The sequence below is a fragment of the Rhinatrema bivittatum genome, unplaced genomic scaffold (assembly GCF_901001135.1).
Source record: "Rhinatrema bivittatum unplaced genomic scaffold, aRhiBiv1.1, whole genome shotgun sequence".
Taxonomy (NCBI): Eukaryota; Metazoa; Chordata; class Amphibia; order Gymnophiona; family Rhinatrematidae; genus Rhinatrema; species Rhinatrema bivittatum.
In genome coordinates, this window is record NW_021820442.1 from 1 (window position 1) to 22746 (window position 22746).

Genomic DNA, 22746 nt, shown 5'->3' on the forward strand with positions numbered 1-22746 from the left:
TGTCCTTGGCCAGGATGTGTGTGGCTCTCGTGCGTGTGCTCAGGGCTGCCCTCTGACTCGGTGTCCTGCTCTGGCTAACGTCTCTCTCTTGTTACTCAGCCTGTCCTTGCTCCCTTCCAGGCTGGAGCTCGGGAGAGGAGAGCAGCGTCTGGTAAAATCATGCTCTGACATCTCCAGCTGAGGCTGCCACCATCTTGCCATGCTAATAATCCATAGCCCCCAGCCCCCAGTCCCATACAACTAACCGCACCCCTGGCACTACCCACCCTGTCATCCATACCTGGGGAGTGAGGTATCTCAGGAGAGAGCTGCATCTACGTGCAGATAGGTGACTCCCGGCTGTTCATGTGCTGCTTCCTCAGCCACCAAGGTCTTCCAGGGAGTCCTTATCTTGGAGACGGTGGACGGGCAGGAGCTGTTCTACACCCCCGAGATGGCTGACCCCAAGTCGGAGCTCTTTGGGGAGACGGCCAGGAGCATCGAAAGTGCGGTGAGTGGCAGCTCTGTCGTGGGAGCTTTGCGCTTCCCCTCGTGTGCAGAGAGGGTTAATCGCGCCTTCTCGTCTAACATCATTGCCCTGACTTTTGATTCTGTGCTTCTCAGCTGGACGACCTCTTGCGCAACTCCGACGTCAAAAAGGACTTCAAGAGCGTGCGGGTGCGTGACCTTGGACAAAGCAATTCTCTGCGTGTCATTGTGGAGACGCACTTCGACCCAGGTGAGATGGCTGTGCTGCTGCCGTCTCCGGAGGTTTGGCGCCTTACCCTTGGATCTGGGATGACAGGGCTTGCTGTTGAGCGCTGGACATTTGCTCCTCTCGGGAGGGTTGAAGCGCGTTGTCCCGCAGGGGTCCTTGCTGCCCCTTCTGCTTCCTGCTCCTGTCTGTGGCAGGGTAAGAAGCCGGGGCATGAGAGAAGCTGCTCTTGGAGCTGGGAGAAGCAGTGGGACAGGCGGGATGAAGGCAGGTTCCTGAGTTTGTCACCTTTGCAGGGGTCCCAGCTGCAGAGAGTCCTGCAGGGAGTTTAGCTGTCTGTGTTTCTCTCTCCTTGTCCCTCAGTTACCTCTTACTCAGCCCTGGATGTGCAGAGAGCCCTTCTGAAGCAGATCAAAGCCTCCCGAAGGAAAACCATTCTGCTGAAGAATCCCCCTCAGGAGCACCTGAAATTCATGGACTTTGGTGAGGGTCCTTGCTGCTGTTACCAGTCCCGAGCAGCCCGTCGGTGGTGGGCTTAGAGGGTCTGTAACCACCTCCCTCTCCATGCACACTTAAGAGCGCTCTGCCTCCCTTGCCTGCGGATTTGAATAGGTCGGCATGTATTAAGGACACCTCTCTAGAAAGGACGGAGATGCCTTTGAGGTTGTCTTTCCTTTTTAATGCGCTCGCTCCACTGTTCTGCATTAATCGGGCACTCGTTTCAGTCTCCCATGTCCCAGACCTGTCACCCTGGTAGTCTCACGCTCTCCTCCTTCATCTCGATTCTGCCCATCTCTCTGCTTTTAAAGCCATACAGATGCCTCCCCTGCCCTCCATCCCTTGAAGATCAGGGTCAGGAAGGGAGGAGGGGATTTTAAGTTACTTGCTAGGTCAGTAAAGACTGGATTTTGCTTTCAGACTGGATTCCTGTGCTGTTCACCACCACCACAACTACTAGTGCAGCCACCACCAGCACTATGGCCTCTCCCAGCCGCCTGCTGGCTACAGCCCCCCACGTCCTGCACCCTGCCACCACGGGGAGACCACCGACCACCACAGCAGCTGTCACCAGGAAGAAGCCCACACTCCAGCCCTCTGCCCACAAGAAGCCGACCCGCCCCTGCGCCTCCCACCCGTGCCTCCACGGTGGCACTTGTGAGGACGACGGGAGGGACTTTTCCTGCAGCTGCCCTGCAGGAAAAGGGGGCGCAGTCTGTGAGAAAAGTAAGGAAACCCACCTAACCTGTCCTGTAGGCAGAGCAGCTTAGCAATGCCCTGCAGCCCGTGTCCTGCTGCTCCTCCCCGGGGTCACTCTGCCTCCTCTCTCTCATCTTAGCGGTGCAGTACTTCATCCCCAGCTTCGGAGGGAAGTCGTACCTGGCATTCACGGTCCTGAAGGCCTATCACACGGTGCGCATCGCTCTGGAGTTCCGGGCCCTGGAGCCCAGCGGGCTGCTGCTTTACAACGGGCAGATCGGGGCAAGGACTCATCTCTCTGGCGCTGGTCAGCGGATTCGTGGAACCTCAGGTAGGGGGCCTGGGGGAGAGGATGCGGATTTGCATGGGGCCATGGTTAGAAGACGTAGATAATGGGGCACTACCTCCCCCCCCCCTCCCCTCCTACACGGATGGGGTGTGAACGCTGCTCTGGTTTCAGGTTTAACACAGGCTCCGGTACGGGCGTCGTGACCAGCAAGGTTCCCATCCAGCCCGGCAAGTGGCACCAACTGTTGGTGAGCCGTAACCGCCGCAGCGGCATGCTGTCTGTGGACGGGGAGCTTCACGTGAATGGAGAGAGCCCACCTGGCACCGACGGCCTGAACCTGGACTCTGACCTCTTCCTAGGAGGGGCACCGGAGGACCAGATTCCCCTGTGAGTAGCACAGTGCTGGCATCGCCACGTGATTAATGCAATGTATTCCTTCATAGGTAATCTGGCAGAGCGTCTTTGACCTCGGGGTTACCTGTATCGGCATGAGCGTTGCTGGCCTGCTATGTGGGAAGCCACCTGTTGGGTATCACTAGCTGAAATTTGCTGCTCAGAAAACAATTTTTTCTTTAAACTGAAAGCCATGCTGACCTGCCCTTACTGCTGTTTAAGGTTGCGTTAACTAGTCTTACTAGTATGCTTGTGCTAACTGAGGGCTTCCTTTCCCCCCGCAGCGTGGCAGAGCGCACCTCGGTGACCTCTGGCCTGAAGGGCTGCATCCGGCTTCTGGATGTCAATAATCAGGTGTACGATCTGCAGGAGAAAGGCGTGGATGTATTGTATGGCAGTGGCGTGGGTGAATGCGGGCAACAATCCCTGCCACCCTCAGCCTTGCCACAACGCTGGCGTGTGTCATATCAAGGAGGCAGAGATGTTCCACTGCGAGTGCCTGAATGGGTTCACAGGTGAGAGCCGCGGCCGCGAGGTGCCCCGTGGGGACGGTGAGAGCCGTGGCCGCGAGGTGCCCCGTGGGGAGGTGCGAAGCCGTGGCCGCGAGGTGCCCAGTGGGGAGGTGAGAGCCGTGGCCGCGAGGTGCTCCGTGGGGAGGTGAGAGCTGTGGCCGCGAGGTTGCCCCGTGGGGAGGTGAGAGCCGTGGCCGCGAGGTGCCCCGTGGGGAGGTGAGAGCCGTGGCCGCGAGGGTGCCCCGTGGGGAGGTGAGAGCCGTGGCCACGCGCTGCCCCGTGGGGAGGTGAGAGCCGTGGCCACGCGCTGCCCCGTGGGGAGGTGAGAGCCGTGGCCACGCGCTGCCCCGTGGGGAGGTGAGAGCCATGGCCGCGAAGTGCCCCGTGGGGAGGTGAGAGCCGTGGGCTGCAGGTGCCCCGTGGGGAGGTGAGAGCCGTGGCCGCGAGGTGCCCAGTGGGGAGGAGAGGGCGCGGCCGCGAGGTGCCCCGTGGGGAGGAGAGGGCCGCGGCCGCGCGCTGCCCCGTGGGAAGACTGCTACCATGCTTACTATTGTGAAAGAAACCCATTGCTACAAGCTCAGAGACTCCAAGCACTCAATATTCAAGGCCATTTAGACAGATTAACTATTTCCCTTTCTTACCCAGCAAAAACGTTAGCCAGGTAAGTCGGCAGGGGGAATGAAGAAAAGATGATTTATATTCAGACAACTACCAACAAGGTCTGAATTACATAGTCTGGGTAAACAAATAATTATGGGTGTAGCTTGCTTGTTACGGCGGTTACTACCCTGAATCAAGCCTGATACTTCACTTGGAATACATATCCAGCACAGATCACTGCTTCAATGGCAGGGGGGGATGATGAAAAGAGGATTTGTAGTCAAACCCAACAAGGACTGAATTGCACAGGCAGGGTAAACAAATGGGAGTAGCTTGCTTATTACGGCGGTTACTACCCAAACCAATTAGCTAGATACTTCACTTCGATGCAGCTCCAGCACTGCTCTTACGATGGCGGGGGTGGAAGGGAAATAGAACCAAAAAGTTATTTAAAGGGACAAGAGTAACAGAAAAGTATGAAAATAAATAACCGTGAAAGCTTGCTGGGCAGACTGGATGGACCGTTTGGTCTTCTTCTGCCGTCATTTCTATGTTTCTATATGTCTGGCTAAGATTTAGCTGAATAAGAAAAGGGCATGCCGGAGGTGATCTGGGCTTGCTAATTAACTCCCGAGATATGCCTGCTAGCAGGTCTGATGTTATCCAATCTCTTGTGGGGTTTCTGCCATCGCTAAGGAGCTAAGCTGGGAGCTGTGGCCCCTGGGTGCGATTGCTGGAAGCCGGATAACATTAATCTGGGATTTTCACTGGGACGTTATCCCGTGTTATGTCTCTTCTGGGATTTTGAATGTTGGCCTCTAAGGCGATTCCTCAGCTTGGACTGGGGGTCAGATTGGAAATGCTGCATCTCCCCTGAACATCGTGTGCACCAGACTTTTTATAAAGACAAAATTCCTTTTCTCTTTCAGGACCCACCTGTGCGGACGAGAAGAACCCCTGTGAGCCCAACCCATGCCACGTCTCTGCCACCTGCCTGGTGCTGCCAGAGGGGGGAGCCAAGTGTGAATGCCCTATGGGGAGGGAAGGCAAGCTCTGCGAGAAAGGTAACCCTCCCTGTGCCACTGAGAGCAGGGGCAGCGTAGGGGTTAGGCGGTCACTTGTGGTGATGAGGCATAGCAGGATGGTTCCTCTCACACGACCTTCCCTGGCGATGCGCAGGTCACAGGATTGGGGAGGGGGATGTGGGCTTAATGGTGACAGCTCTCCTCTCTTTTCCTCTGCTTTCTGACCCAGTGATGGAGCAGGACCAGACTGTCCCCTTCCTTCCAGAATTCAATGGCTTTTCCTACCTGGAATTGCAGGGGCTCCAAACCTCTGTGCCCGATCTGCAGTAAGTATGCTGGCTCTCATCAGGGAGGAACACCTGGGGACAAGAAGTCTGTGCCAGCTGTGTTCTCGCTGGGACTTTGCCCTGCCGCTCCCAGCTCTGGCTCGCCTCACCCTGGCACTGTGGAGGGACGGGGACTGCTGAGGGAGCCACTTTCAAAGCCTGGGCAGAGCTGTGAGATCGGTGGATACTTTCTTTTTTTTTTTCTGCCGATTCTCAAAGGGGAAATGTTTCCTTTTAAAACGGCGCCAGGGGAATGAACGCGCACAGATCTGTACCTGCTGTTTGTGTGCGCGCGTGTTTCCCGGGAAAACATTCGTGCTTTGTAAGTGCTGACTCCTCCCCTGCCCCTCCCCCTCCTATTCGCGGGACGGCAGCCTTCAAAGCCGTTTCCACACGTGGGGCACTGTTACGGCTTCAGGAGTGAAGTGGCTTAGTCTGTCCATGGGCCCATTAAACCACCAGGAATTAGATCCTTCCTGAGCCCATTCCCACTGGCGCTTTGCAGGATTTGCTGCCACGTAACGGGTCTAATTGGACTTTTCATTCCCAGGGACAAGCTGTCCATGGAGGTTGTCTTCCTCGCCAGGATCCCCAGCGGTGTCATCTTCTACAATGGACAGAAGACGGACGGCAGAGGGGACTTCCTCTCTCTGGCCCTGCACGACGGGCACCTGGAGTACAGATATGACCTGGGCAAGGGAGCTGCAGTCATCAGGTGAGGGCCTGCCATGGCTTGCCTTGAAGTCCTGGTCTTGGTTAGAGGCTGCCAGTGCCTTGCAGGTGTTGGGCGTGGCTGGCGGACGGGCTTGCTTGCTTTCTCTCTTTGCCTTGCAGTGCGTAACGTTGCCTTTCTGACTGACTCGTTGAAGGCCTGCCTGGGAGACGTTTTGTTTTCTGGAGGGAGCACTGGGCTCGGGCAGTACCCAGGATCCAGCACTGACCTTGCATCTTGCCTCTCCCCAGGAGCAAGGAGCGAGTCGCGCTGAACACCTGGATCAGTGTCTCCCTGGAGCGCAGCGGACGCAAAGGACTCATGAGCATCAGGAACAGGGAGCAGATCACGGGCGAATCGCCTGTAAGTTTTGGGGACATCGCTGGCCTAATCTTTTCTGATTGCAGAGCTGTAGTGAAAGCCGTAGAAGAGTCAGACGGGGTTTATAGCGCAGCTCTGATGCAGTGCGGCAGCTTGCAATCTGCATGCCTTGGGCGCTGCAGGATTTGTGCTTCGCACCACTGTGAAATTCCCACTGCAATTCACCTCTCCAAGCCCCTCCTCTAGCCTTGGGAATTTGCTTCCCTCTCTCTGGAGTCTGCCCAGGGCTTTTCCGCTCCCCACCTCTGAGAGCAGGGCTGCTGTGCGTGGAGCTGCCACGGGCAGAGCCCCTCCCCCTTCCCCCCACTTTCCCCCTTAATGTAATGATTAAAATGGTTTTGAGACTGTAATAGGATGCTTTGAGCTTTGCATGTCAATACCTCAATTTCACTGATTCACAAATTTCTCTCTCCCCTCTTCCTCTCTCTGTCTTCCCCCCCCCCCCTCTGTTTTCTGGATTTCAGAAATCCCGTAAGGTAAAGATCACATTTTGCTCCTAAACTCTCATCCCATCCCTTCATATCCATTTCTGTTTCTTCCATCTAAACCGATGGGGTCACCATGCACTTTACCATCTGACCCCCATCACCAAAACTCAGCTCTGATGTAGAATAGACAAACGCATTCTGTTCCACTAAACTGTTTTACTGTTGCCGTGATTTCCTCATCGTTGCTCATTAGATAGTAATTAATCTCATTTGTGGGTTTATTGTGGGAGGTCTCATTTGCTGCTCGTGGCATTAAGCAGTCAGAGGCGTCCATCTCCTGGTGCATTAAATCCTCTTATTTCTGTAAGAGCCTCTTACACAAACTCTGGCATCCAGGACAAGTGAAAAGTACATGTTTTATTGCCTTCTGAATTTAAATGCAGATTGTGCCAAATGAGACTCTCGTGGTGTCGGCGTATTGTTCACATGTGGTGCGAGGTGTCTCTGATAAGTGTGAGAGGGCCGGGGGTGAGGAGACCCAGGCATTGTCTGACCACGGGGATAACTTTCTCAGGCGTGCCTCATCCGCTCGCTCGCACACCCACACGGATAATCCCTTTCCCAGACCCAGGAGGTTCCGGACACAGCCCCCCCGTCACTTGTCCAGTAGCAGCCGGGACCAGCTTTGGGATTTCTCACACATCGTGTGTGCGTGGGTGAGATGAGCTGTTCGCACGTGGCGCCCGGGGCGAGACTCTCTCTTGGGAGTGGCGGTGTGATGCAGCCGCTCAGCGTGAGGGCCGTAGGACGCTGTAGGCTGCTGGATGCTGCTGCACTTTGCTTGCATTTTCCATTTGTGGAAGGTTACGTGTGCAGTATCCTAGGGATGCTTTTTACGTTAGTAAGCTTCCTGCAACAGGTGAGTGAGCCTGAGACTGTAGTGCAGTGTGTGTGTGTGTGTGTGTGTGTGTGTGTGTGTGTGTGTGTGTGTGTGTGTTAGGAGAGCTCGTGTCCTTTGAGAACAGGACTGTCAGCACCGCCCAGCCAGGGAATTGAATGCAGGAAGCTGCAGTGCTGCGGTGCAGCCAGCAGAGTGCGCCAGTGCTGCGTGATGGAGGCAGGCAGTACAGCTGCAGCCCCTGCACATCATCAGCACACTTAGGCCGTGTGTGCCCGCCGTACCCATCACACAGAGACCCTTCTGAGAGCACATTTTTCACTCGTGGAGAATTGGGACGTGAGCAGGGCTGGAGAAAGGGAACGCAGTGATGCAGAAGCCGCCTCTGGCCACCCAGATTTGTAGACACCAGTGGGCAGTGACTTAATCAATGTGCTCTGACATTATACAGAATCCCTTACTTACTCCTGATTCTCCCTGTGAGCTGGAAATGCACCTCCCCTTCTGTGAGGGTAAAGGAGCGGCGGTGGGTCAGGCCTGTGCTGCTCTCAGGGTCTCCCCTTGCTTTCCCGCAGGCTCCGCACACTGCTCTGAACCTGAAGGAACCGCTTTACGTGGGAGGAGCTCCAGACTTCAGCAAACTCGCTCGCGCTGCCGCTATTTCCACCAGCTTCGACGGGGCCATTCAGAAGGTAAGAGAAATGTTGCACCCTCCAGGGACTGCCCCTGGCTGTGTGCTGCCCCCCCTGGAACCACTGCTGGCCTAGAAGGGGGGGGGGGGGGGGGGAGGGCGCTAGCTCCCAGGATCCTGGCCTCTCTCTGACTAGAGGTGGCACAGAAGATGCCAGCAGTCTGCTCAGTTATTCCTGTCCACCTTGCAAGGATCTCTCCCAGCTGAACTGCAGAAGCGCGTAGGATATTGCTTCCTCCTCATTACTTCTCTCCCTCCCTGGGTAGGTGAGCAGAAGATCCCAGGCCCTCCCCCATTTTTAACCACCAAGCTTTGTAACATTATGTAAAGCTACCAGAGTTAGCAAGGCTGTTTGCTGAGCCTCTGGCCTTGCTGCCTGCTAATACCAACCCGCCGCCCCGTGGCCTGCCCTAGAATTGGGCTCCACTTCCTGTCTCTGCCCTTATCAGCTTTCCCTTTGCTGCTGCTCTGGAGGGAGGGAGCGAGGAGTGGGCCGTTTGTACTGCTGCAACTCTCGGCCCTTTTCCTGGAACAGGACAGCAGATAATGAGCGTAATAGACCCCCAGGTGATCTCTGGCCTTCCATTCTCTTCTTTACCTTTATGGGTTCCTCAGTGCTTATCCTGGGGTTTCTTCAGTTCCATTACCTCCTCCCCATGCACACATCCCGCAGTCATAAGAACATAAGAACCTGCCATGCTGGGTCAGACCAAGGGTCCATCAAGCCCAGCATCCTGTTTCCAACAGAGGCCAATCCAGGCCACAAGAACCTGGCAATTACCCAAACACTAAGAAGATCCCATGCTACTGATGCAATTAATAGCAGAGGCTATTCCCTAAGTAAACCTGATTAATAGCAGGTAATGGACTTCTCCTCCAAGAACTTATCCAAACCTGCTTCCTTCGTCTATCGGCCCCTGGCTGTTTTGCCCTTCCCTCTCTGCCGCAGTTTGTTTGCTGGGAAGCTGTGTCCTGGCCTTGAGGCCCTTTTTTCCCTTAGCTTTTCCTGAGGTGGGGAGGCGACTCCTCCCTGCCATGCACTGCATTTCTACAGGTTCTCGGGTTGCTCCAGGCTGTGGGGGCCTTGTCCCATGCTCTGTCCTTCCTCTCGTAGATCACCGCCGGGGGCATTGCCCTCCTGAAGAATGAGAACGTGAAGAGCGCCATTGAGATCTCCCCCTTCCAGCAGCACCCGTGCATGCGGAAACCAAGCCCCTGCCAGAACAGCGGCGTGTGCACCCCCAAGCTGGAGAGCTACGAGTGTGGGTGCCTGCGGGGCTTCTCCGGGCTGCAGTGCGACAAAGGTAAGGGCTGTGCCAGAGTGGGGTCCCGGAGCAGAGCTTGAGCGGAAATGTTAAAGGGGCTGCTCATGAGCATGGAGCTCCATCCCTAACTCGCTAGGGCTAGTTTGGCCTGTGGCAACAGAAGTCTGTAAAGGAGCCATTGTGGCTGCTCCATCCCGTCGTGGGGTGATGAGGGTAAGGAGGCAGAGTGTGTTCAGCCAGTATCGTCACTGCGTGGCGAGAGATCCTGGCAAACGAATGAAAGAGCTGTGATTCTGCGTTGGGACCTTGAGCGGAGAGCAGCCGCACACCCGAGGGTTTCGGGGGCCGCCATCCAGTCTGGAAGCTTGCCCTGCTCCCTTTTGGGTCTGAGTGGTCGTCGTGAGTCCCGGTGAGGTGGGATCTGATAGGAAGGATAAGGAGAGGGGAGGCTGCAGAGTCCTGCTCCTGGACTGTTCCAGGTTAGTTACACAGCTTGCAGGGAATACTCTGCTTCTGTGGGGAAGTTTAATAAATGTTAAAAGCAAACAAAGGAACATTAGAATCCCTGCCAGTCCTTGGGCTGAATACACATCCTTTCCTGATGAATTAGTGACCCTAACAAAACCAGGAGGGAGAGAAGAGAATGAGCTTCCTGCAAGACGAGACAAACCCCAATTCAACCTATTTCCATGAAGAAGAGAAGCAAATACACTGCTGAGGAGGAAAGAGCACGGCTGGACGCTCATCCCCTCTGTTGTTGACAGGATTTCAAAAGGACAAAACAGCTGCTCCATGTCCATTAAAAACTGATTTAACTTTTACAGGGGTAATTCAGCTGAAACGAATCCCCCTCAACCTGAAAGATGAGAACTTGGTGTCTACACAGCCAGGTTGCCCTAATCTTTTCTTCCAAAATGTATTCTTCAAGAAATCATTTCAGCACTGAGTCCCAGTAGAAGGCAGTAATTGCCATACTGGGCCAGACTGGAGGTCCCATCAAGCCCCAGTATCCTGTTTTCAGCAGTGGCCAATCCAGGTCACAAGAATCTGACAGATCCCAGAAGGTCAATAGATTCCATGCTTTAAACCCAGTTACGCTATCTGCTTTAATCACATTCTCCAGTAATAAATTTCCATTGTGCATTGACTGAAAAATAATTTTCTCCAATTTGTTTTGAATGTCCTACTTACTAAATTCATGGAGGGCCCCCTAGTAATCGATTCACATCTACCCGTTCTAGACCTCTCATGATCTTAAAGACCTCTATCATATCCCCCCTCAGCCTTCTCCTCTCCAAGCTGAACAGCCCTAACCTCTTCAGCCTTTCCTCATAGGGGAGCTGTTCTATCCCCTTTATCATTTTGGTTGCCCTTCTCTGTACCTTCTCCATCACAATTATATCTTTTTTTGAGTTGTGGCAGCCATCACTAGAGGCTTGGGTACAAACTCAATCGGATCGGCAGGGTCGCCTTGTTTTTCTTTCTTTGCCCGGGCAGTTCTGCTCAGGCTCCTTTGCACTTGCAGCAGGAGCCTTCATCGCAATAATGATCGCACCCTGGGACTGCTGGAGCCCTGAATCCGGCAACTAAAATCAGCACCGCCCCCTTCCATCCCGGGGCACGCGGCCCTGCTGTGTGTGCAGGTTGGAGGAGGAGCAGGGCGTCCTGCGTTCAGATGCGCACTCTGCGCTTGCCAACTTCCCAAAATAAAGAAGGCGGGATTTCCTCCCTGAAAAAAAATCTCTGAAGCCCGTATTCCCGCCCCCCACCCAAAGTGGTGAAGAGCAGGCCAAAGTCAGTCCTGTGGGAAAAGGTGACTCCCTGGCCTGGAGTCCTAGGGGAGAAGACGCAGCGGGGTCCCCCCCCCCCCCTTGCTTATTCTGGTTTGCTGGCGCCAGCAGAAGGGGATGGAGGGGGCCCCTCTGCAGAGCCCAGCGCAGGCCCCGGGAAAGCAGACTGAGGGGGGTGGGTTACATAAGGACTCCCCCCTCACTCCTGAGGGATGAAGTGACCCCTGGGGAGGATTGTAACCTTGCGTCCTCCTTGATGTCTTCCACAGCGATCATTGAGAAGTCGGCCGGGGACTCAGAAGCCATCGCGTTCGATGGGAAAACCTACATGGAGTACCACAACGCCGTGACGAAGAGGTAATGCAGGCCCTGACCTCTGACCCTTCACCTGCCCCCAGCCACCATCACACATGGGGGGTTTAGACATTTATAAGTGGGTTTTGCACCTTAAATGCACTTCTTGAAAATTACTACACTATATCTGCTCCTTCTGAAAATGACCCCCATGGTCTGAGACCCCCCCCTCCACCAGACTGTATGACATGGGCTGAGGTCCTGCCTCCGGCCCCTCCCCCTGATCCAGGGGCGGGTTGGCCTGGCGTAACGAGGGATCAGGCATCCCCCGGTGGGCCGGTGGCGCTAGTCACGTGGTCTGCCGAGCGTGGCGGTGACGGAGCCGCGCTCGGCAGACCACGTGGTATCTCCTGGGCGCTGAATCCCCGGGCCGCTCGTCATCGGGACTCCGCCCCTGCCCTGTGCCTTCCTCTCTGCTTTCCTGTCTTCTCTCACACGTAGAGATGTTCACCTGCAAGCAGAACATGTTTCGTATTAGTCAGAACATGCATAACCCTACTTAATGCACAATAAAACCTTCATAAAAAAGCACAAACTGACAGAAAGACAAATAAAAAACCCCAAAACCGTGTCTGTGTTTTCTTTTAACCCCGATGCCCCTGTTCCCAGATGCAGTGACTGTGCACTTTATAAGCCGACTCTGCCCAGGTGTATCTGCCCCGTCCCTCTGCTCCTGCCACCCATCATGCCCCCTCCACTCCTCCCAGCAGGTGCCCATGTCCAGCCCGCCCGCCCACCCTGTGCCTCACCTCAGGCGTCCTCCTGGGTCATTGCTTCCCTCTGCAACGGGCACTCGCCTCTCCTCTCCTCTCCTCGCCTCGCCGGTTGTCCGTCTCTTGTCTTATCTCAAGCTTTTTCTTTTCTTGTTTCAAGCCACCTAACTAATGAGATTCCAGAGTAAGTAACGAGCTTCATCCTCGGCTGTCCCTCAGGGACCCTCCATCTGATAACACTGGCCCCACATCTCCATCTCTAACCCAGACCAGACCATATGCAAGAAATCATAGCTGTGTCCAGTAGCAAAGCAGCACATGTGCTGGGGCAAGTCCTTTCGTCCAGAGTTGTAGCCAAGTAGCCCTAGTTCTCAGGGCAGCCTTTCTGGATGGCTCGTGGCCCGTGGCCACCTTTCATAATACTTTGCTTAAGGCAAGGGGAAGCTGAATCCTTGCCTTGCAGGAGGACATCGCATGCCGTCTCATTGGAGTGCTTCCTGCCATAGTGCGTAAGCTTAAGCATTGCATGTGGGCCGCGTGTGGCGGACACGGGGAAAGCCACTGGCATTGCAGCCCTGGGAGGCCACGGCTACTTTAGTTATTCAGGATTGATGAGAGGATGCTCGCATGCCTCTCCTGTCCTCTTGCGGTCTCAGGGAAGGGGCGCATGCCCGACCTTCTGTATTGGGGGCGGGGGGAGCGTTGGAGGGACCTTGCACAGTTTCCTGCTCGTGCTCACTGCATGCCTTGCCTCTCTTTTCTGCTTCTAAGCCCGGAGTCTGTGGACTCTTCTGTGGATCCTGGGTGAGTCTTAGGCGTCTCTTGTGCTGCTTTCTCCGTTCCCCATCCCATTTCATGTTGGGGTTTTCCCTCACATCGTAAAGATCTCGATTCCATGTTTACCTGTATCGTGATGTGTTCTGAATTGTGGCAGCTGTAAGGCTCAAACATTACTTTCTGAAAGAGAAATGGGAACATCTCCGACATGAATTATATCTTCCCTTCCCTTGCTGTTGTGTTAGTGCTGTCTGTCTGTCTGTGCCTCTCACTGCTTCTGTCCACGCGAGGGCTGGACCCTCCCCATGCACTGCTCCCAGCGCTGCTGCTGCTGCCTTTCCCTGTGCAGAAGGGGGCACCCTTCCTTCCTGCTGGCACCAAGGTGCCTTCTCTGGCTGTTACGGCATTTCTCTTTAACCCTTGACAGCTTCTCAATCCTGCATTTTGCCAGAGTGCAAACCTTAACCCCAGGCATCTAGGGCTTAAAGGCTTTGCAAAGCACCAGTGCAAAGTGGTCATCCACAAAACAGAAAACCACTTTTGATCAAATTTTGCCAGTGCGATTGGGTGCTCAGACAGTGCCTGGTGTAGAAGGGAGTGTGACTAGAGCACACCTCTCTCTGCACAGTGCCCCCTAGTGACCAGTCCAGGAACAGCCCTGGAAGTAGCTTGCAGTGAGCTTCATCCTCCTCAGCCACTGCAAGACTTGGGCCTAATCCCTGGAAGAAAGGGAGGTGCGGGAGGGGGAGGGAGAAGAAGAAGAAGCAGAGATGGAGAAGCCAAGCATAAACTACCGAGTTTGGGGCCAGGGGGAGGCAGACCTCACTCCTGTGGCCCCCCCCAGCGTGCCGCAGCAGCAGAAGTTGGCAGGCAGGATGCGGCTCGCCCTCTGCTAGCACAGGCTTCCTGCCTCACCACCCCCCTTATATTCCTTTCCCATTTGCAGTGAGAAGGCAATGCACAGTTAACCTCTTCGAGCTCAGCATCAGGACTGAGGCCACGCAGGGGCTGATCCTGTGGAGTGGGAAGGGGCTGGAGCGCTCTGACTACATCGCCCTGGCAGTGGTCAACGGCTTCGTGCAGATGACCTATGACCTTGGCTCTAAGCCGGTCATCCTGCAATCCACGGTCCCCGTGAACACGAACCAGTGGATCCGAATTAAAGCACAAAGGTAAGGGGGAGGATGGGGGCACCCGAGCCACTGCCTGGGGATTAGAACTCATGAAGGCCTCTCGGAAAGCTGCGCGGTGCCTGTAGGGGCGAGTCTGCGACTTGAGTGCGTCCTTTTTGATTTTGAAAAGTTTGCGTGTAAGCTCTTTGTGAAAAGCCATGCGCAGGGGTAACCGTGTGTGCGTAGACAAGCCGGGATCGTTTCCAAACGCAGCCTTGGCTCTGAACATCGGTACAACTTGTGCGCGGCTTTGCCGGCACGCGGCTGGGTGATGTCACAGAATTGGCCCCTATGTGACCAAGACTTAAAAATCAGAGGCCAAATGAAATGACAGCCTGAGGGTAGGGCACGAGGCCGTGTTTGGCCGCATGCCCCCTCCCTGACCTTTGCAGAAGGTCTGACCATGGGCCACGCCTGCCCCAGGGACAGGGTAAGGGGGGAGGCTGCTGCGTTGCAGGAGCCTTCTCCCTCCCCCCCCGCCACCCGAAGGAGAGGAAAGGATTCGTGTTGACTCCTGCTGCCCCATAAGTGTGGTTTATTGACGTCACTGAGGCGAGGGGCTGCCGTGACGTGCTGGGAGGGGGGATGGCCCTGCACCTGCACGGGTTCTCTGCTCAGCAGTTTCCTGCTTCTCTGAGGTGCAGGGGTGGAAGCGACACTGCCTTCGTGCAGAGCTAGAGGCTGTAACTATGGTGTCCCTCCCTGGGAGCAGGAGTCAGACAGTGAGTGTGCCCTCTGCTAGCCATGCTCAGCATAGCTTTAGTGTTTCCAGGCCTTTCTCCTCCTCATCAGCCCAATTTTCGTTGCAGGAAGTACCGGGATGGCTCTCTGCAGGTAGGGAATGAAGCGCCAGTCTACGGGAGCTCTCCGCTGGGGGCGAAGCAATTGGACACAGACGGGGCGCTCTGGCTTGGTGAGTAGCGCAGCGGCAGTAAAGGGTAGGGGTCGATGGTGGTACAGCACCCTGCAGGTGCTTAGCGCTACCCTGGGCACACCAGCTTGAAACGGGTTTTGTAGAATCCTGCTATGAAAGTTAATGCAGCGCCTCTGCCTGCGGGATCGGTCAGGCTTAATGTAAGGTGTTGGTGGGGGGCCTCTGATGCCCAATCCTGTACTCCTCATTCCTCTTGTAAAAACACTCCAGTCCTGCTGCGTTTTGGTGCTATCACCGCTCTGGTTGATGTTGGACTGTAATGTCTGTCGCTCCTCTGGGCATTATCTGTTCCTGCACCCCTCTCTCCCTGAGCAGCACTGCTGCCTGGCGTAGGTCCCTTTCCCCCGGAAGGGGGGTGAGGCAGGTTTTGCGGCTCCTTGCTGACAGAATAGGGCATGGCCCACGCTCCTCTCCTGTGCTCACTCCCTCCCTGTTTTACTCTTGTGCAGGTGGAATAGAGAAGCTCGGCGTCTCGTACAAGCTGCCCAAGGCCTACAGCACAGGCTTTGTGGGGTGTATGAAGGAGGTGCTGGTGGACCAGTTGGAGCTGCACCTGGTGGAAGATGCCATGAACCATCCCACCGTCTTGTACTGCTTAGCCAAATAGTTGCTGGTGACCTCGCCCTCCTCCTCTTCTCCCCTCCCCCCCCCTGTCCCCAGGGCTGTAATTATTTTCTGTTTGTAAACTGAATTGCTTTTTTTTATATTGTGTGGGGGGAAAGAGGTGGAGGTGGTCAGACAAGGCGGGGCGAGGGCCTGTGGAGTGGATCCATGCTGCATACTTGAAGCTCTTCTGTCTGCCGTCGGCGTGGGACAGATACCTGGTGCTGGCGTCCCCTGCTGTTCCGGCAGGCGCAGGCGAGAGATGGGCGGCTGTGAAATAACCTGGACAGACAGCTCCCTGCCCTTCCTCCTACGGATTGGTCTGGTTTTTTGGCAGGCAGACCCCCTTCTCATTAAATGGGACCCAATGCTGATGTTACATCGTGTGTGCCAGGCACTAGCCCTCCCCTGCTCAGGCTGGCCCAGGTGCAGAAGTTGGGATTGTGCAGGCCTTTCACTCGCCTGCCCGAGGAGGCTGCTGGGAGCTCGTGCAGGAAGCTGGGGCAGTGCTTGGCTTCCTTGCTTACAGCCGCTGGGTGCGGAGTCTCCTTGAGCAGCGGCTGGAGAATGTTTTACTACTCTGGCCCATCCTACACTCACAAGTGAAACCTGAACTTTGCTCCTGCCTTTACAGTCTTCCACCCCCTCCTGACCCCTTAGCACCTGGCCCAAAGGAGTGCTGGAGTCCCTCCCCTCCCAGTGCACTCTGGGATTTGTAGTGTTACTTAGCGTCAGAAAACAATGAGCCTTGTAGAGGGCACTAGCCCTAGATGCTGATCTTAATGCCCTGCTCCTGCCACCTTCGGGTCTGACACTGTAGCCTGGTACCTGTCCCCCCTCCTCACCCAAGCCTGATTCTACACTAAGTCCAAAACGGAACGCGAGTTTCTGCAGATAATGAATCTTCTTGGCTCAATGTTTTCTTGCAGCAGCTCATGCTGGGCTGGGTTTGAGGGGCTGTGGCCCTAGGTTTCTCTTGGTCCTATAACAAACCCACGCCCTCTTTCTTAAGGACAAACTGTGCAAGGAGGGTTTTCAGAGAGGGGGGTAATTGGTGGGTACTGGCAAGGGTTGCAGGAGCGCTGCAGCCTCTGTAATGCTGGTTGCCATGTTCAGCAGTGGGGAAATGGGTTTAGATGGGGGGGGGTGTTTTTTTTACTCTTCTAGTGGGCAGTGCTGGGGTACTTTAGAGATTGAGGGGCTGCGGATTCATTCCCCGCACTTGGTCGGGGTGGGGTGGAAGGTTGCCCCCCCCCCCCGGATTGGACTTCCTGCACATCTGGAAAGGTGGGCGTGGCTTTTGCGGGCTGTGCCGGATGACGGGAGCCGGGAGGTCGGGTCGGGTCAGCTCCTTGGCTTTACTAGAAAGCGGGTTTGGCCGAAAGGCCATGCCCCCCCCTCCCCCGTGCACGGACGTGCGGCCCTATTTTGACTAGCAGTAATCTCTAGGATGTACAAACATATTCCTTTATTTTTTGTATTTATGTCTGTCCACGTGTCTTGACTTTAGATGAGCCCTGAACATTGGGAACTGCTGTACGAGTTCTGAAGGAGCTGCATGTTGTCCCCATGCTTAACTTGTGTCTGTCGTCGTCACAACGAAATAAAGTTTCAAACGTTTGCTGGCTGCTGCTTCTTGGCCTTAGCGCTGCCCCTTTAAGGGCGCGGGGCGGGGCGTGGCCTGGCTGGGAGGGGGCGTGGCCGCGGAGGCCGGCTGGCTGCTCTGCGCGCTGGGCTGCTCGGGAGCTGCTGAGAGCGGCCATGGCGTCCCGCAGGTAAGGAGGGGGGGAGGGCTCGGAAAAATCAGTTTCACCTCCGCTGGCCCCTCCCTGTGCACCTCCAGTCACGGCAGCCTGTAGGACCGGAGAGCGCTGCTGCTCCCCGGGATCCACATCACAAAATGATCCGGTTCGGGGCCCGGACCGCTTGTCCCGCTGTAACTGTGCGCGCCCAGTCCGCAAAATTGATAACAGAGTCCGTCCGCGCCCGCGGCGCTGCCAGTGCACCTCCTTCCTGCTCTGCCACTCCTGGATCCCCGCTCTCACGCACACACACACAGGCCTGCCAGTGCACCTCCTTCCTGCTCTGCCAGTGCACCTCCTTCCTGCTCTGCCACTCCTGGATCCCCGCTCTCACGCACACACACACAGGCCTGCCAGTGCACCTCCTTCCTGCTCTGCCACTCCTGGATCCCCGCTCTCACGCACACACACACAGGCCTGCCAGTGCACCTTCTTCCTGCTCTGCCACTCCTGGATCCCAGCTCTCACGCACACACACAGGCCTGCCAGTGCACCTCATTCCTGCTCTACCACTCCTGGATCCCCGCTCTCACGCACACACACACACAGGCCTGCCAGTGCACCTCCTTCCTGCTCTGCCACTCCTGGAACCCTGCTCTCACGCACACACACACAGGCCTGCCAGTGCACCTCCTTCCTGCTCTGCCACTCCTGGATCCCCGCTCTCACGCACACACACACACAGGCCTGCCAGTGCACCTCCTTCCTGCTCTGCCACTCCTGGATCCCCGCTCTCACGCACACACACACACAGGCCTGCCAGTGCACCTCCTTCCTGCTCTGCCACTCTGGATCCCCGCTCTCACGCACACACACACACAGGCCTGCCAGTGCACCTCCTTCCTGCTCTGCCAGTGCACCTCCTTCCTGCTCTGCCACTCCTGGATCCCCGCTCTCACGCACACACACACAGGCCTGCCAGTGCACCTCCTTCCTGCTCTGCCAGTGCACCTCCTTCCTGCTCTGCCACTCCTGGATCCCCGCTCTCACGCACACACACACAGGCCTGCCAGTGCACCTTCTTCCTGCTCTGCCACTCCTGGATCCCAGCTCTCACGCACACACACAGGCCTGCCAGTGCACCTCCTTCCTGCTCTACCACCCCTGGATCCCCGCTCTCACGCACACACACACACAGGCCTGCCAGTGCACCTCCTTCCTGCTCTGCCACTCCTGGAACCCTGCTCTCACGCACACACACACAGGCCTGCCAGTGCACCTCCTTCCTGCTCTGCCACTCCTGGATCCCCGCTCTCACGCACACACACACACAGGCCTGCCAGTGCACCTCCTTCCTGCTCTGCCACTCCTGGATCCCCGCTCTCACGCACACACACACACAGGCCTGCCAGTGCACCTCCTTCCTGCTCTGCCACTCCTGGATCCCCGCTCTCACGCACACACACACACACAGGCCTGCCAGTGCACCTCCTTCCTGCTCTGCCAGTGCACCTCATTCCTGCTCTGCCACTCCTGGATCCCCGCTCTCACGCACACAGGCCTGCCAGTGCACCTCATTCCTGCTCTGCCACTCCTGGATCCCCGCTCTCACGCACACAGGCCTGCCAGTGCACCTCCTTCCTGCTCTGCCAGTGCACCTCATTCCTGCTCTGCCACTCCTGGATCCCCGCTCTCACGCACACACAGGCCTGCCAGTGCACCTCCTTCCTGCTCTGCCACTCCTGGATCCCAGCTCTCATGCACACACACACACAGGCCTGCCAGTGCACCTCCTTCCTGCTCTGCCAGTGCACCTCCTTCCTGCTCTGCCACTCCTGGAACCCTGCTCTCACGCACACACACAGGCCTGCCAGTGCACCTCCTTCCTGCTCTGCCAGTGCACCTCATTCCTGCTCTGCCAGTGCACCTCATTCCTGCTCTGCCACTCCTGGATCCCCGCTCTCACGCACACAGGCCTGCCAGTGCACCTCCTTCCTGCTCTGCCAGTGCACCTCATTCCTGCTCTGCCACTCCTGGATCCCCGCTCTCACGCACACACAGGCCTGCCAGTGCACCTCCTTCCTGCTCTGCCACTCCTGGATCCCAGCTCTCATGCACACACACACAGGCCTGCCAGTGCACCTCCTTCCTGCTCTGCCAGTGCACCTCATTCCTGCTCTGCCACTCCTGGATCCCCGCTCTCACGCACACACACAGAGGCCTGCCAGTGCACCTCCTTCCTGCTCTGCCAGTGCACCTCCTTCCTGCTCTGCCAGTGCACCTCATTCCTGCTCTGCCACTCCTGGATCCCCGCTCTCACGCACACACACAGAGGCCTGCCAGTGTACCTCCTTCCTGCTCTGCCAGTGCACCTCCTTCCTGCTCTGCCTCTCCTGGAACCCTGCTCTCACGCACACACACACACACACACAGGCCTGCCAGTGCACCTCCTTCCTAGTCTGCAGCGCCACACTCACAATAAAGTCAGCTTTCACTGTGCCGAGAGCAGCAGCAGCAGCACTGACCATCCCTCTCCGTCCAGCACCTCGGGATGGGACGAGCAGTGAGCATTGCCTGAGTGTTGCATGTCGGAAAGAACCTGCGGGGAGGTTTCTCCTCTTTGTCCCAGGAACAAAGCAGTTCCCTGTGATTGTTTCTAGCTTCCGGTGAGGTGTTTACAGTGGCAGGGTGCAGAGGTTGATTTCTTCAGCCCGGGGATGCACCTGCAAACAACACATAGAAAACATTCTGCTGGCTGCTGGGCTTTTGGCAGATTCTTTTTCAGCTTTGCCATTTTATTTGGGGGGGTTGATGTCTCATTAACATATCCTGAATTGTCAGTTTTATGCCAAATTAAAATGTGTCAAAATGTTCTCAGATTTTATATCTTAATTTGCTGTTACTTTAACTACGGTGAAACTTGTGGTGTAGTGATCAGAGGCCGAGCTGGGTGTGAGTTGAGCTGCCTGTACTTGGTGGATTTCACACAGCTGTTGTAGAGAAATCTGAGGAGCAGGGAGTTGAGGTTTACATCTGGGGATTGTTCTTGTGTCTGGCTTTACTATTCTTCTCAGCAGACTTGGAAAGGTTATAGCAGGAAATGGAATGAATTTCTCTGCCCTTTGTTTTGAAAATGTTGTGGAATATGTCCTTGGACTCTACCAGTTGATTTTATATCTTTAAATACTAAGAAACCCAACTTCCGGTCTGCTTTGGGGGCATCAGGGTGCAAAGTGGTCCCACTTGACTGACGAGGAGCTGGCTCTGTTCTGCCCCGCTGAAGGGGTTTTCCTGCTTACAGCTGGGATCGTGCGTGCGGGATGAGAGGAATGTAAATTCCTTCAAGCAAGTGTAGGCAGGAGTCTGTGAGTTCATCCCTTGATTTGCAGGGGATGAGTGTTCAGTGGTTTTTAGCCCCCACTGAGACCTTGGGGACACTCCTGCATGTAAGGCACAGGTTTAATCTTAGGGTTTAAATTATAGCCTCTTCTGGGCTGTTCTACAAATGTACTGCTACGGGGAGAGTCACTGTTCGTGGCTTTGGAGCCTCGGATTGAGTTGCTAAATAACGATTATTATAGAAGACAGTTAAAAAGCACTGGTTCCAGTACAGATCCCTGGGGCAGTGCACAATTTACTGGCCTCCACTGAGGAGAGCTGACCCTTTCAGGTCGATACAGAAGGTGCATTCAGCTGAGCGTAAACCTTCTGCCTGCAGGTAAGTGCGCAGAACTTACTCCTAATACAGCAAGGAGTTTTGCACGCATAAATGCACATTCCTTAATGGGATGCCCTCGCATGGAAAATCTCATGCAAATGAGGGCATTAAACCTGGATATATATATATATTTTTTTAGCACTGGCAAGTTACCTGCAAGGTCAGGAAATGGAGTTAAGTTTCCAGCACTATACGCTAGCTCTTCAAATCCACCAAAAAGGTAAAAAAGACAAAGAAAAAAATAGGGACACTTGAGCCAGTTAAGTACTGACTTTTCACTAGACCCCACCAAATTTGTCTACTCTAGAATAACCAGCATGCATGTTTTCATGCACCTATGTTTTAGGCTCTATAACTGAAAGAAAAAACATTTGTGTAAAAAATTGATGCACTGTAATAAGTACAGACAAAAGTTAATCATTTTGTCAAATTATTTCTAAGTTTTGATGGTACAGTCTCTGACAACAATGGTTTATTTACTGTAGTATCATTCGATATTCAATAATAAAAACACATTGTAGTATTTTGGCTTGTTCATAGTAAATATAAACATAAATTAAACATAAAACTAGATGCAAAAAACCAACAAAATCCTTAAAATCAGAACTCAAAATATCAAATATATATACAGTAAAATCTAAAAATATACTGGGCGTGGCAACACCATAGAACCACCATGTGCACGTTTTTGTGCACCTATGGTTTAGACTCTATAACTGAAAGAACAACAAAGATTTGATGTTTTATAAATAGTACAGACAAAAATTAAGCATTTCATCAAATTATTTCAAAGTTTTGACAATAACAGTCTGTGACAACAGTGGTTTCTTACTGATCACTGGCATGAAAACGGGCAAAAAAACCATGAAGCTCAGGTTGATAAAGTGGTTCAAAAACAACATGACAAGCAAAAAGTGATCTGCAGATGTAGCAGAGTTCTAATCCATGAGATACCACAGGCTGACACTGGTTGACAGCCTAATACAGTAAATATTACAGCACAAGCTACATATGTGAAAACCTGCGTACGGTACTTGATAAGTGACTAAAAACATGACAATCAAAAAAAGTGATCTGTAATATGTAGCAGAGCCTTTAAGCCATGAGATTTCCACAAGCAGACACTGAAAGTCAACATAATACAGGAATATGTACAATGCAACGAAAATTTGCACTCCAGTGATGCTAGGGTGTCTCAATTTTTTTAGGAAAAACTGAAGGGGGCAGGGAGGTGTCAAATTATCAGAAATTGAAGGTTGGCAGAAGAACTGATTAAAAGTCAGGAAGATTCACTTGCTGCGATAAATTTTACCGATTGTGCAAGCAATTTATAGTTTTTGAATGCACGAAAAAGTGACTCTGTGGGTCGTGTGTTATCCAGCTATCTGACGTGGTCTGGCCCTGGGCTATCTGACTGTGGTTCGGCCCCTGCTGCCACGGCTATCTGACTGTGGTTCGGCGCTTGTTGCTGATGCATGACACTTATCCAGATAAGTACTTTCCTCTATATCAGGTGCTTTCACAAGTTAAAA

The 22746-nt window shown here is 54.6% G+C and overlaps 1 protein-coding gene and 1 long non-coding RNA gene across 2 annotated transcripts; one reads left to right on the top strand and one right to left on the bottom strand.

Annotated features, from left to right (window-relative positions):
• Positions 1-328: 328 nt before the first annotated feature.
• On the top strand, positions 329-17375 carry LOC115081630 (agrin-like; the record flags this gene model as incomplete). Its single annotated transcript, XM_029586055.1, is given in 21 exon segments — positions 329-490; positions 604-718; positions 1058-1177; positions 1613-1918; positions 2031-2166; positions 2168-2217; positions 2348-2567; positions 2858-2987; positions 2989-3088; positions 4615-4749; positions 4940-5036; positions 5587-5751; positions 6000-6111; positions 6594-6605; positions 8031-8147; positions 9261-9450; positions 11471-11558; positions 13992-14010; positions 14012-14217; positions 15027-15130; positions 15601-17375. Coding segments are annotated over 21 exon segments (2742 nt in total), but the record flags the coding sequence as incomplete, so codon positions are not given.
• Positions 17376-18947: 1572 nt separating this feature from the next.
• Positions 18948-20184, bottom strand: LOC115081631. The gene is made up of 3 exons (XR_003853843.1): positions 19944-20184; positions 19218-19375; positions 18948-19130 (listed from the first exon to the last, which is right to left on the bottom strand). It is a non-coding gene; the product is annotated as an uncharacterized LOC115081631 (long non-coding RNA).
• Positions 20185-22746: the final 2562 nt, after the last annotated feature.